Raw genomic sequence first — 16213 nt, forward strand, 5'->3', positions numbered from 1 at the left:
GATGTGTAGCTCCCGGCACCGATTTATACTGTAGTCGCACCGGTAGTGACGTCATGGCTGTCGCCGGCCAACGAGTTGGTGTTTTTTCAATGTATGCTTCAGATACGAGTCACGACGAGGCGTTCCCCATAGCGACCCCTAGAGGACGCAGTGTCTCGTTCCCTACTCAGGGAACCATGGTTACATAAGTAACCCGAGACGTTTTCTTTGCATACAAAAAGTATTCTCGTCGCTTCATAAAATTCAGATTGAACCACTGATGGCAGATGGACTATTTTGACGATGTCATTCATACTTTTCTGGATCTTGACAGTGTAATTTACTTGGAAGTCAATGGGACAGTCACAAGCCTCCCGGTTTTCATCCAAAATATCTTAAATTGTGTTCCGAAGATGAACAAAGCTTTTATGGGTTTGGAACGACATGGGGGTAAGTGATTAATGACAACATTTTCATTTTGGGGTGGAGTAACCCTTTAAGTAACTCCGGAAAGTTACTCGTTCTGCACAGGTTTCGCTATGGAGATGAATCATGCAGCTTTTTTAGGATATGCTATTACATAACCTGACTAATGATTTTAGCCTTACAGGCGACAAAATGATGATAAAAAAACGATAATGTCAAAAATAGCGACAAAAAATATACAAAACATTGAAGTAAAAACCCATCATAGTGACCAGAATATGACTAGCAAATAACCAGTAAGCAGCCACTCAGAACACCTTAACTACCACTTAGCAACACCTTAACACCCACTCATAACATATTAAGAACTGCAAAGCAACACCCTATCAACCAACCAGTGTGTCCTAACATGATATCGGTCAATTTTGTACAGCATTTTTTTTCTCTCAACTTTTAATAAAAGTCTAGGTTTCTTGGACCAAAATAAGTTATTATTTACTTTTGCATAACCATATTCCACCCTCTCTCTGACCCTTAGATTTAAGCAGGTTTTTGCTACTGTACCTTTAACACTTTATGTAAATGACTAAGCTCTTTGCTATGAGGGCGCACAAACCTGCTGTGTCACATTTGATCTCCATTTGAAATGAGTGATACAGTACAACACAGCTCTGAATTATGCAAAACACAAACCTCACAATGCATTCGACACAGATTCTGGTTTGAAGCTGTAGACTCTGAGGTTAGTTTTCACACTGCCACAATGAGGTTAAATCAGTGCAAACTCTCAGCTACCATCTGATCAGACAGAGCCAGCGGTGTGTCCTCATGGCCTCCTTTGCTGCTGACAGGCTCAAGTGGTGCTTGCAGAAATGTATCTGCTCACCCAGAGGGCAACAAGTGCACATTATGCCACCCAGAGCCCTCTTGATTTTCAAATATCTGAGTCAGAAGCTTGTATCGTTTGTTTGTATCCAGCATTCACATGCAGCGAGAATAGCCATGCACCTGCTATGTGTGTATGTGACTTTTAAATAGCTCTGTAGCTCTATATGTGAGATGTAGGGGAGAGAAATTACTTGCCTTATACCGTTTGGCTGAATGGTCCATTACAAACCTATAAAGCAAAGCCTTCTGGGTAACAGAGGCCCTGATACATTCACAGTGACTCAATATATGTTTGTTTGTGCTCCAGGGTCATGCTTTTCTATGCTGTAGGTATCAGGACGGTCAAATAGTTAAATTGTTTGTAGTTTGAGTGTTTTTTTTCTGTTAGGTTGTCGTTTTAGCTTTAATATTTGATGCAGTGTGATTTTGAGATGTGACCTTTCAAAGAGGATTTTGGCATGGTAGCTGAAAAGTCATTTAGGAGATCTTATGTCACTAAAGTCATTTACGTTACTCGCTGCTGCAGTCTGTTTTGTATCAAATTAAATCATCTGCTGTGAGGAATATAATTTTGTACAAAATGCTCTATATACATATGAAAACAGACATCTTATACTGTTTTATACCATGAACTTTACTTCTTTAGATTGCAGTTTAGCCATCTAAAACTGTTTTTGAATATAATAATGCATCCAGTGCAAATTGTGTCTGATAATAATATATAACAGCCTCAAAACCCATTTATAAAAGGAATCACCTTTTATATTTCTCTCTTTTTTTTGTGCTTTTGCTAAAGACTTCTATCTGTCATTAAAATGTTTAAAGGTCACATTTAAAACGATTTGTAAAAATTTATGTGTATTGTGAAAGTAAATATGATCAGTTTTGATGTAATGCTCATTTTAAATGGGCACATAGGACAGTTTCACTGCAACACGCAAGCAACACACTTAAGATCAGTGCACTAATATACTACATGACAGTTTATTTTTCTATTCTATTAATTGATTAGTGTTTTACATCATAGCTCATGCCATTGGCATGGCATTTTATAGTCAGGGGGAGTCTGTAAGGCCAGATGTGATTGGATCAAATAAGTAGTTCTCTGATGGGATGTAAGAACCCTGCAAGCCTGCTGTTAGACCTCCTACTGCCATCATCAGTCTGTATGAGTGTTTCTGTGAGTGCCTTTGTTCAGTGAGTTTAATGCAGTGGGAAGAAAGCACTTAACTGAACCTCTGCAGATCCAGAGCCTGTGTTCTAGTGTTGTTTTCATGAACAACTCTTTTAAGTGAACAAATCATATTCAAATCAAGTTTCTTGCTTTGTAAAGCACATTATTGCATTTGATGTATTTTTTCTGGCTTTGTAAATGTTTTTGCAATTTATATTAATTAATTAATTTATTATATTTATTATATAATTGAGAATGGAGAAAAAAGACAGATATACTTTGTTGTCATTTGTGGGGAAACAGCATTTCTGGAGTCTACTCTGCATCTCAAAGTAGATTTTTAAATGAATCAGTTGAGTGAATGACTCAATGACTCACACAAAAAGGCACTCATTAGTCACTAACAATAATGCTTTAACCTGCAGAAAAGGTTCACCGAATTAATCTAAATGAATCTTTATGGAGGAACAGATCCCAAAAAAAATATATTGATGAATCAATATCCCCACCATTATGAGTTCATTCAGAGTTTTCTCTGCTTTTGTTCAGAAAAAAAGGAACATATGAAAATAAGTGCAGTAAAATGACTATTTAAATATGACCTATTTCTGCTTTATAAGCAAATCGTGCTCCAGCCAAACTTTGAGCCAGGCTTAGGGGTTAAGAAGTGGTGTCATAGCGCATGGATTACTCTGTGCTTCGCAGAAAAATGATGACTGTGAAATCTGTCCCTTTATCCCATCAGCTGTAACTTCAGCAACTGAGTTGACATGCAAGAGCAGACACCCTCCGCTCACTAACTGCTGGCCGCAACATGTTTAACTGGTTCATATGCCGAGTCTATTCTGCCTTACAGACTATTTACTACAAGTGACTTGGCGCCTTTAACAGGGTCAGTAACCAATGTTTTCTTCTCTCTGTCCACCAGGAGAGGATCCAGAAACTAGACGGATGCGTACGGTGAAGAACATTGCCGACCTGAGACAGAATCTTGAAGAAACCATGTCTAGTTTGCGTGGGACACAGATTAGCCACAGGTGAGTGTTGGGTCATTGGAATGCACAGAGGGGGGAAAAAACAGCAAAGACAAATTTCCAGGCAAGTTAATGCTGGTTTAGTTCTAGTTTATCTGATAGACTATAAGTAGAGAAGCTGGTAAACAAGCATGATTGCCTTATCCACAAAGATATATATAGTAGTTGAGTAAGACATCATGAAAAGAAAGTTAATTAGCTCTAAAACAGTGACAGCTGCACTTTCGAAAAATTAGGTCTCTTTTGCCAATTACATTTTTTTTAAAGACAGAGCTCAGTTTGGCACTCACAAACAATGCAAGCCCTCACTGTGCCAACATCTTTGCTAACAAAGACTCTCACCAATCTCATTGTGAAATGAAAAATGGCCTCATTTTTGTTGAGTTAATCAACCCAAATTCCCAAACACCCAATTACTGCAGAAAATACATAAGCGTAACCACATTTGTCCGGCTCTGGAATGGCCTATTTCAGCACTTCTCTCTTTATTTCACTCACAATGTGAACATAATTTCACAGGAAAGTGGTTCAGAGGCAGCGCTCTGACATGACAGATGGTGTTGGCCCTCTTTCTCTCTCTTTCCCACACGGGGAGCATCTTCTTTGGAAATCAATGCTTGGCCTTTTTGTTTTTTTCATAGCACATTGCATCTCAAAGGAGCCAAAAAGGTGTTAGACACTTCCTCACACTCTCTCGCCATAAAGCTAACCAGTAAAGAGCCCATGATTAAAAAAAACTCCAACCCTTGGAGTTCATAATGGTCAGATATATATTGTTGACACATAGCTGTCAGGCTCTGCTCACAATGAATGATAAGGAAAAACTATTCTTCACTGTGACAAACTAAACAGACTAATTCAGTAGAATGTGTTTTATAACATATGACAGGGTTGCACAGATGGAAAGAAGATAGCGATCCAGCCAGGACTCTTTTAATTGTACGGTAGAGCTCCATTTCTCACCTTTGTGACACTGTTTGGTTGTCAGGAAGTTGACCTGTGGTTTCCTGAGACCACTATGTGAATACCATCATACATACGTTGGAGTCTCGCAGGAGCTTTTAAAGTTGACTTCCATTCATCTCCAAACATACCATATGGTATATTTTCTGAAAGAGTATAGAGTGTAAGTGTCCTTTCAGAATATTCTGCCCACACCTATTCACTGCTATGTTGGGAACACCACAAAGCTCTATTGATCTGAGCCTGTTTTCATATTTTGAAGGTTCTCAGAGCTTAAATATTGTATTGATTGTTATAGAAAAAAAAATGTCTTCAAGGTCAAGGCAGCATCTCTAAGAAAATCCCTTTAGACTTAAAGTCAAGAATCTCAAGGGGATTTATCAAATGTTGACTCATTGTAAGTAGTTACTATATAGGCAGCTTAAGTTAAATAATTGTATTTTTTAATTATCAAATTAAATATTAGTTACTAATTGTTTAAAATTTTGTTATAATGCATTTGTATTGCAAAATATATATTATCTTCAACAGTCTACTAAAAATACTTCTTTATTGTACCCCATAACTTTAAAAATTATATTTTTATTTATTTCCAGATTTAAAAGAAAAAGATCCATTGTATACATAATGCAGTTCAGTGATGACAAATAAGATGTGTATGAAATTGCTAAGATTAACTAAACACTTATTTTACAGTGTTTAATCAAAATTCACAAAAATATGTATTTGACCAAAACAAAAAATTGGAACCACTTGTCTTAATTGGCAAGCATGTATGATATTTATAATCTTAAAATGTTGGCAGATTAATCAATCTAGAGCTTGTTTCTTGTCTCATTATACAGTATGTACTGTACATGTGTATCTCAAAGATTCTGTAGAAGATTCCAAACCATCATAAGCTGTAATTGATTACATATGTACCTGATCAGCACCTCCCTATCTTCCTGTAGAACATTTTTTCTAATAGGATGATGAAATAAGCTGTAGCTCTTTTCCCACCAGTGGCTTCTGTAAGTGTTCTGTTGTGTTCCTTGTTGTGTGTCCGTTCAAGGGATAGCAGAGGAGGATAGCAGATTCAGAAAAACGCTGCAGTCTTACCCTTTCCCAATAGCACTAGCATGTTGCTAAGAGACGGGTGTTGTCGAGAAGACGAGACATCAGGAATATATATAATGGAACTGTCAGCTGTCATGAGGAGTCATATCAGAGAGGGAGATAAACGCTGGTGACTGGGCCAGAGGGTGATTCGGGTGATCAATAGATTAGTCAGAGAAACTTGCCCAAATGTCCTGCATCCAGTGACATTAACTAACTCTAGATACATGATTTATCTTCTTAGCAAGCCATAAACCTCAGCTCATACACTTCCTGTTGACTTTGATTTGTAGACGAAAAGGGAAGTCATTGTTTCCTAGTCGGTCTGGGTTCTTTGTTTAACACTATTGGGAGCAGTATGCAATAGCGTACTGCAGGGATGCTCACATTACACTTTTAGGAAATGCTGGGTGACCAGAGGGCAATGAATACAGTGACTTTAAACCTGACCTAATTTATGCTTCTAAATAAAATTCACACAGTTTGAAGTCCTGTTAATACGCACCAATCAATGATGTTGGTATTTCTATATTCTTAGGTTTTGCTTCTTGAGTGTGATAACACTTTACAATACAATTTAATTAACATTAGTTAGGTGCGATGAACTAACAAAGAACAGTACTTTGATCATATTTATTAATTTATTTTAAAATATTTCAAATTCTATAAATCGGTGTTATTTTTAGTATTATTTATGTACTGTGATAGCATTTATTAATATTTAGAAATAGCTTTTTAATATTTTCAGTTGTAATTTTAGTTTTAGTGATTACATATGCTTTGATGATTTGTATTATTTTTTAAACATGTCTATTTAGCTTTTTGTTGTTTGTTTTAGTTATTTTAGTACTTACATATACGCTTTCAGTTAATTGCCAGGGCAACTTTTGGAATTTATGTTTTATTTTTTTTATTTTTAAGTTTATGTTTTTCCTATAATCATTTTTTATTTTATTTTATTAATTACCAAGTTTTCATTTAAGTTAACAATAACAACACTGGTGTAAATTAACATTATTTAATGTATTATGAATGAACATGAATTTACTGTACAACAAACAATAGTATATTTATGAATAAATAATGGCCCAGAATACTGCTGTAAAAAAAATGTAATTGTTAGTTCATGATATCTAATGCATAACTTAATGTTAAAGATGTGTTACTGTGTTACTGTACGAACTATATTCAACCTTGGCCTCTTGCGTGATTCCATCAAATCTATTTCTGTCTGTACTTCACTGAAAAAAAAATTGGTGTTTTGAAACAATTTTCACTCAGAAATTGTAAGTAAATTTCACAAATAATAACAAAGAAACGGCAAGTAACACGTTGAATTAATAGTGACATTTTGAAGTACTGTTGAAACACTGAAATAGTATTTTCTTAAAAGATACTACAGTAATTTTTATTTACAAATCATGAAAAATAATTTTTTACAGTGCACCCAAAGTCCCCTTCTTCTTTTCTCGTTTAATCGTATATTCATTCTTATTTGTCTTGTCTACATATTGGCACCATTTTATAAACAACTCCAATTGCATAAATCAACTGTGTTGTGTTCAGACTCCAAAATTCAATATTACTGCTCAAATATTTGTGTTTGTGTCCTATCTACACAAAAACACTGGTCAGCCATGTGTACGACCATCACTGGCTTGTTATCCAACCTCTATGGCTGCTGAGTCACAAGTCTCTGGTGTATTTCATAACAAGAGCATTCATACACGAACAGAACATGCTTTGATAGCCAAACTTAGCACTGGTGACCACCCTTTCAAATATACCAAACGCAGCAGAATAACAATAGGCATGAAAGCGGTTTCTGTAAATGAGACCCTTGGATTGTTCAGTGCAATTCAATACATGTATGTTTGGTAGCTCATTTTTTCACAGTATTTGAAAATGTATTTCTTTCGTAGGACCTTGTTAACCAGCTTACATGCTAGCAAACCACTAATGAGATTCATTCTGAATGGACTTTGATGGTGAGGATATTAATATGCCAGTGCTGTAGTCATGACAACATCGCCTTTTTGCTGATAACTTTGTTAAGTGACACTCATTTTTGACCACCTGCTGTTGTCCTGTCATGCAAATAACTGCCTGTCATATTATTGGGGATTTTTTTATGCTTTTAGATATTTTTTTAAACAGACTATTTCATATTCATGAATTTGTATTTATATTTAATGCTGAATATTTATTGAATCGTGCCTCAAAATGAAGCCCACACATTAAAAATATCCTTGTAATGTGATTATCTCACCACTAGAGAGAGCTGTTGCTGGACAGTCATATTGGGTGTGTCAATATTAAAGGGGTCCTATTATGCTTTTTCACTTTTTTAATTTTAGTCAGTGTGTACTAGTGTGTATGTTTGGGCATAAAAAAGATCTAGAAAGTTACAAATCTCAAAGTCCACTCCAAAGGGAGATATTTTGTTTTTTTTTAAAACCCCTTTTCAAGAACTACAACCAATGGCTCGTTTGGACTACAGCGTTGGTTTCCGGGCTTTGTGATATCACAAAGCGGCCCATTAGAATATCATTAAAAATGATTCCCGCCTACAGAAATTCGAATGGTTGGGGGGTGGGGAGGGGCGAGGTTGTGGTTAGAACGCTTGGTTGAGTGAGCGCATCAGACGAGACGACGAAGAAGAAGTGCTGCTGCAGAGTTAGTGCATCAGAGAAAACCAAGAAGAAGAGCTGCTGTGCTGTAGCTTCAAATTTTTGGCATGTCTAGAACAATTCTTACAAGTACAACACGACGTAGCTGGGCGCCGCGGACAGACGCCGAACGGTGTGCCTGCACTCATAGAAAATAATGTATTTGAATTTTAAAGATGTGGCACAACGCGACGCTGCGCTTCTCGTCCGGTGCACGGCCGCCTGAAACGCTGTTTTTTTTTCACCTCCGTGCCCAAACGTCTTTGTTTGGGCTTCATACCTGCACTCATAGAAAATAATGTATTTGAATTTTAAAGATGTGGCACAACGCGACGCTGCGCTTCTCGTCCGGTGCACGGCCGCCTGAAACGCTGTTTTTTTTTCACCTCCGTGCCCAAACGTCTTTGTTTGGGCTTCATAAAAGCGGATGATGTCAGCAAACAGTGGTTGCAATTTATTTTTTAACTCTGTTCCTGAGCATTATAACCCCAATTTGCTATTGTGTGCTGCGCATTTTACTGAGGACAGCTTCCACAACATGAGGGAGTACAGTGCCTGCCGGATTCGCCAAAAAGCTTTTGTTGAAAGACAGAGCAAGGGGCGTGGCAGTACTGTAACACCGTCTAAGCTGTTCGCCAATCACAACGCACTGGGACAGCTAACCAATCACAACACATTTTGTTTTTCGGAAGGCGGACCTTCATCAAAGCCGGAACTAATCGAGCCGTTTGTGCCAGGCTGGGGAGAAAGGTATTTTAATAATGTAAATTATGTGAAAAATAATGCGTTTTTCGAACCACCAAGCATGAGAGCATGTTCTAGTACACCCCCAAAACAAAATCAAGACTTTGTAAAAGAGCATAATAGGACCCCTTTAAGCATCTGTCCGTATGCTGTTTTCTCACACGCTCCCGCATCAACAAGCTTGTGATGTGTGGAGACACCTATGCACACATCAGTTCACACATTTATAGTCACGCAGTCAAAAACATGGATGGAGCACTTAACAAAGGTCAGGAGGTCAAACTGAAGTTGTTCCCGCGCTAACATGTTTTTTGATGGGCTGCCGCTAGTTGAAGTGGATTAGATATGACACGATGAGTATAGCTTCCATTTTATGGAGAGCAGCAATCAAACACAGGCACATTGGCAATCTTTCTGCTTCAGTTGGGTCCTTCACACCACGCTGAACATTCACAACCTACAGATAGAAGACCTGCTGTGGAGAGAAACTTGGTCTAATATAGACATATCAAGGATCTGTTGTGGGCAGGATCTTATAAAGACACTACTGTATGCGTCAGTGAAAAAACCTAGTTATTATAGTTCTGAATATGGGTGTTTTTTAGTTTATTTGTAGTTTATCTTTTTTCTTTTTCTTTTTTTTAATTATTTTATTTTATGTTTGGATTAAGTTCATGTGTTAACAAATATAAAATATCTCATTTAAATAGCTGCTTTACATTTCTCAGGGGTGTCTCATACCAGTGATATGTGTAACATTATCTAGTGATATGTTTAATAAAAAGTAGGTTATACAGTTTAAAAACATTACAATATAACTGTGTATTGATTAGGGCTGTGCGATATGGAAAAAAAAACTATCGCGATTTCTTTGATCAATTTCGCGTTTTCGATTTTGACACACACAGACATGCTTTACAGTCATTAATGCATTCAGTGTGAATTTGAAACATATTTCCAAAAGAAAACCAATTAGAACTTTATCAAAAAGCTGTAACATGTCTCTACAACAGACATAGGGCAAAATAATCACTAAGTAAAGGTGTAACAAAATGTCTCTAGAATTTTTTTTTTTGCCATGCATTGGTCATAGAGCTCTTTGTGGCGTTGCCTCAGATGTTGAACTAGATTTGTTGCGCCAAGTTCACACGTACTCCGTCTGCAGTGCATATACAGTATGTGTATGCGGTGCAGAAGCAGCACGGACTCATTTTGCTTTCGCACAGGACGCGTTTGCAGTCCGCTCCTGATCCACGGCTGTTTACCACAAACACAACATTTATCCATTATTTTGATTTCAAATCCAAACGTTCTTTCTGAAAATGCTTTTTCAGCATTGTGATTCTCTTTTATCACAGTACAGTAATACAATCTTTCATAGACATATTCACGTTGAAACTCAATAAATATAACTTTGTTTAACTACCACCACGAGTGCCATCTATTATTGCCTTGTTTATCTAAAAGTGAACTGTTCCTTGTTTTAAATCTAGCCAAAAAGCCATGTGTTGACTATGAAACAGTAGACTTTAATTATATGCATTTATGGTGTAATTACTAAATTTCCATGTCAATCCATGTTAATTTTTACCACGAATAATGCGCTGTCACTTTAATTCAGCGCGTATAGCACAGCAGAAATAGATTCCGTGAGGAAACGATCTCAGCATGACTGCTGCAGATGCACCGCTCCTGGAGCGCACTGCCGGACCACAATCGCGTGCAGTGTGAACGCTCTGATCCGTTAACATGGGCGCGGAAAAACTACGCACCACAGACGGAGTGTGTGAACCTGGCATTACGTTTGTATGCCCGCCCGGTCTGTTCTGTTCTCATGCTCCATTTAGGCGTGCTGCATTCTGATTGGTTCGGATAGCATAGCCTACTGCGGGAGGTCAGGGCGCGGAAAAGCATGCTATAAAGCGATTTAGAAATCGCGCAGGCTCAAATCGCGATTTTTTTTGACGATTTCGATTAATCGCACAGCCCTAGTATCGATTAGCATTCCTAGTTATGTCAGTTGCATTCGCTCTTCAATGTACTACAATTTACAAGTGGAAAAAAAAAACTTTTACTTAGCAAGGATGCATTAAATTGATCAAAATTTACTAAATACATATAACGTTTATATATGTCTTTATACATATACGTTTTTATAGTTATGACATCTATATGAATAGATGTCATTCTTTTTATAGAATGACATCAATTTCAAATAATACTGTTCTTTTGAACTTTCTTTTCATCATAGAATCCTGAACAAAAAACAAAGTTTCCACAAAAATAGTAGGCAGCACAACTGTTTTCAAAAGTGATAATAGTAAGAAATGTTATTTTGATTTGATATCAGTACATTTGAATGATTTCTGAAGCATCATGTGACACTGAAGATTGGAGTAATGGCTGTTGAAAATTCAACTTTGCCACCACATGAATGAATTACATTTTAAAATATATTCAAATAGAAAAAAAGTTTTTTGTTTTGTTTTGTTTTGTTTTTGCTCAAATAAATGCAACTTTCTTTCAAAAACATTTCAAAAATCCTACCGACCCCAAACTTTTGAACAGTAATGTAATTCTTTGCTTATGGGCACAGTTGTTTTGTAGCAAATCAGCTCAATTGTCAATCATATTTGTGTATTCAACATATAAGTCTGAGTCAGCACAAATATTCAAGCCAGTAGGTGGATATTTTAAACTCTAAACTTTACTTTAGAAACAGTGCTGCATTGCAGGGTACAGAATGGTCCTCAAACTGTCAAGCAAACTCCTCACCTTGGCACAGGTGTTGGATATTTATTACTTTAATAAACAGAAGCAGAATATTGATCTAATTACCTAATTCTGCCTGCAGTCCCCAAATTCTCTCCTCTAATTTCCTCTTCCTCTATTTTGTTTTTCTTTGTAGTACACTTGAGACGACATTCGACACCACTGTAACTACAGAAGTGAACGGTCGTGGCCTCCCTGCCCTCTCAAGCCGCTCCTCCCAAATGTCTTGGCGTCTCGGCCAAGCGTCGAGCCCCCGTCTTCAGGCCGGTGATGCTCCTAGCTATGCTTCGCCCAGATCCAGTGCCGGCACCACTGGTCGCTATGGTGACCCCTCAAGGTTGTTATACACTGCCCCCCTGAGGAGAGCGGCCGCCTCAGGGGTTCGAGGGTCAGAGCCGGGAGAAAAAGTTGGGATTTCGGAGGCGGGGCCAGAGGTGGACGTGACCGGATACGGTAGCGATGGTGACATACTCGCCAAGAATGTACACGCAGATGATATCAGTGGGTAAGAAACTATGAAATTACAAACCATGTTGGATGGCAAACCATGAAGAAACAGCACCTTTTTTACATATGTAAACTAAACAGAAGTACGAGATAGTCTAAGCAGGCCAATCGAACAGTCAATCACTTTTTTCTGTTGGCGTATGCAATGTTCACATAGGGAAGGCTGTTTGAAAAAATTATGATTGATTAATAACATTTACACGCATTCCATCAGAGCAGAGAAGCAGTTACAGCTGTTATGTGGGTGAGAAACACTCATACGCCATCATGTGTCTCTGTTTGGAGGAATAGCTCAGGGTCACGTATACATCAGTGTTTGATGCACTATTGCTTCTGCACTTGCCGGCTCTACACTGATGAATTGGCAGAGAAAGAAAAATAGCACTAGAAATGAAGTCTATAAAAGAATGACTCTTCTGAAGTATTGATATTTGATACGTGATCCTGAAGAAACTTGCAGGAAAGTGATGGATTTGGGAATGCTAATAATACAATAAAGCTCCTGCAGTCAAAGCTGCAGGCAGTACATCTGCCTAAAACTGTGATTAGCTGAGGTATGATGCTAATTATCAGAACATTAATGTTTTTGGTGCTCTCTCATCTGTGACGTGTTTATAACTCCCCGACTCACACCTAAGAGTATTATCACACTGTAAGTTAAAAATTATGCTCATATATACGCACAAAGCAGTGTTGTTTTAGTATCATTTTAATATTTTGAATTAGCTTTTATTTTTATATTTTCAGGTTTTTATTTTAATTCTAATTAAAAAAAATTGTAATTTAGATTTTGTTTCTTTTAATATTTCTTTTTAGCTTTATTTTTATTTCAGTTTTATTTTGAGTAATTTTAGTACTAAACCCTATTTTGTCCGTTTTTATGTTATATTGATATTTCAGCTTTTTTTTCAGTTAACAAAAAATGTATTTGAATAGTTTTACTTTTATTACAATAACAACATGGACACAAAAGAAAGTAATTTGTTGTTGTTTTTGAATATTTTTTAAATTAATTATTACATTAAGAAAGGAATTTACCCAAAATTCAATCTCACCCTCTTGCCGTTCAAAACTGAAATTATATTAATGTTTCTGTGGAAATCTCATGCACTGCATTCAAAGTTTTTTTTTATTAAACAACAAATTTGTGCGAGAAACAGACTGAATTGTCATAGCTCTCAAATATAATGTGTACTTCTGCATGAACTTACAACACATGTAAGAACCAATAGCATTTGCCAACACTGACAAACATTGGCAAAACTCAAAACTAATTTGAGTAAATGATGAAAAAATATTTATTTTCTGGGTGAACTGTTTATTTAAAAAAATAATAATAATAAAAAAAAAATATATATATATAGTATATACAGTATATATATATATATATATATATAACCTGTATGTATATGTAACCTCACTTATATAATCCTATGACAAATGCTCCCAGATAATAGTTCACTGTTAATTTGTTGTTTAATCATAAGGTACCACACAGATGGAGGGCTTTACTCTCGGAATGTCGACCTCTACTCTCGAAATGTTGGACGCCCACCAGAGATGACACCTGCTCAAGAGGTCGTTCAGAAAGGGGTCAAAGAGATGCAAGGGGAAGACAGGTAAGACTTCATGTCATGAATCAAACAAATAGAGTTCACCAATGCATTTACATCATTGCTGATTACAGCAAGTGTTTGTGGACACTTCCTGCAATATTTTAAATGTGTACATTCACAATACTAGCAGTTCTGTGTCTTTAAGCAGCAGAGTTAATGGATTTCCACACATTTTAGGTCTCTGACAGGCTATGAAACAGCCAAGTGCTGACGGGTTGAGAGGAAAGCTCATTTAAGAAAGTAAGAAGCTCTGACAAGATTTAAATGAATGTGTGACATTTTCGGTAACTGTGGGATATTGGCAAAGTGTTAGAAAATGGAGTTCATTACATTTCTGGTCTCCTTCACTGTGTCATTTGATAATAAGAACCATACATTTTTTAGCAGAAACTCTAATCCAAGTGATTTATATGAATGTGACACCATTTTTGACACCACTTTTAGGGCTTTAACAGAGTTCAGATCAGGTGATGAATGAGATTCAGCGTTTGATGGACCTTATATCACCATACTGTGATCAATGAGTTGCTTCCTGCCATTGTCTGTGCTGTTTGAGAGCAGAGATTAATGACTGGGAGTGATTCTAACTGATGAGGCCCAGACGGTATCATAGCAGCCTGTCAGTTACATATAACCTGCATCTAGTCTGCTGTCAAACTAGAAGATAAGAACGTCTGTTTAGTATCTATATATAAACAAAGCTTTGTATTATGAGACTAAAGTGCTAAGCATATTTTGACAGGATTCACCTGTTGGTTAGTTTCACATAACTGGTGCAGTCAGCATAATGCCTGGTTCACTTTAGATCTTATCTGGACCAAGAATTACTATATATCAAGCCTTTTGACCCACATCCATAGTGACCAAACAACAGTGTACATATAAAATCGGATGTAATTCTGAGAACTAAATTAAATATAGGTGTTAAACAATATCTTGTTTACTGTTTCCTAGTAATTCTTCAAACAGAAGGATATTTTTATTTATTTGTTTTTTGTTTGTTTGTTCGTTCGTTCGGGTCGCGGTTCAGTCACTGTTTCATATTCATTCCGTTGTCTGACAACAGAAACAGTAAAATATAACAATGAAAACAGTTTTATTGAGAATTTAGCTGCATCAAAATACAGTATGTGGGCACAGAGAGGCAAACAAATGTAATAATAAGTAATAAATGTAAATTTTGCATGTTCAGAAGAAGTGAGCTGCCCTGTACTGCAAAAATGTATACATGTCTTGTGTAAGTAAATTGTTCAGTTCAAAAAAAGAGAAGTAATGGGAACCTGGTTTTTCTTTGTTCTTTTTTCATGTCTAATAGACATGAACAAGTTCTTTGAAAAACGTCTATGACCTTTGAAACATGTGTAGTCTTCATGCTCTATGTTGACTATGCTAATAATAAACATACGTACATCTGCATAAAGCATCCATATTTGTCCATGCCCATGTTGAGCAGAGTATTACAAACTTGAAAAGTATTAACTTAAGGTACATTTAGAACAGATAAGAATGTGCGATTAAGTTGCGATTAATCACGAGTTAACTCATAACAAACATGCGATTAATCACGATTAAATATTTTAATCGATTGACAGCTTTTTTTATTTTTATTTTAGTTGCATTTTTAGTTTTAGTTAATAACTAAACTAATAATAACCCTGATCATAACAAAACCAACTATTATTATTGTTATTATTACTAGTGCTACTACAGTTTTAATATGATATGATCCATGTACCCCATTTTATCGAAAGTGCATGAAGATCCAGTGATGAAGCTTGGAGCTTACGATTTTGACAACACTAGCCATTTCTGTGTACAGTTTGCATTTGACAGTTCTGTACGGTGACCGAGAGAGCTCAACGCGCTGCAAATGAAAAAAAACACATGCAAATTAAGAAAACATCTTCAACACATGCGCTGCAAATGCTCACAACACAACCAAATAAAGAAACACACTGCAAAAACAGAAACACGCTGCAAATGCTCACAACACAACCAAATAAAAAAACGCGTTGCAAAAACAGAAACGCGCTGCAAATACTCACAACACAACCAAATAAAGAAACGCGCTTCAAAAACAGAAACGCGCTGCAAATGCTCACAACACAAACAAATAAAGAAACACGCTGCAAATACTCACAACACAAACAAATAAAGAAACACGCTGCAAATACTCACAACACAAACAAATAAAGAAACATGCTGCAAATACTCACAACACAAACAAATAAAGAAACACGCTGCAAATACTCACAACACAAACAAATAAAGAAACAAACTGCAAATAGTCACAAAACAAACAAAAAAAGAAAAACGCTACAAATACTCACAAAACAAACAAAT

At 36.5% G+C, this 16213-nt stretch overlaps 1 protein-coding gene across 1 annotated transcript in view; it reads left to right on the forward strand.

Annotated features, from left to right (window-relative positions):
• Positions 1–16213, forward strand: part of LOC107560296 (neuron navigator 3-like) — a 234038-nt gene that overhangs the window by 194707 nt on the left and 23118 nt on the right. The window contains exons 10-12 of the mRNA XM_016244436.1: positions 3396–3504; positions 11884–12252; positions 13742–13873. Of these exons, the coding sequence (XP_016099922.1) occupies positions 3396–3504; positions 11884–12252; positions 13742–13873 (610 nt within the window). The remainder of the gene's footprint in view (positions 1–3395; positions 3505–11883; positions 12253–13741; positions 13874–16213) is intronic.

Source organism: Sinocyclocheilus grahami, unplaced genomic scaffold, assembly GCF_001515645.1.
Source record: "Sinocyclocheilus grahami isolate Dianchi unplaced genomic scaffold, SAMN03320097.WGS_v1.1 scaffold719.1, whole genome shotgun sequence".
Classification (NCBI taxonomy): domain Eukaryota; kingdom Metazoa; phylum Chordata; class Actinopteri; order Cypriniformes; family Cyprinidae; genus Sinocyclocheilus; species Sinocyclocheilus grahami.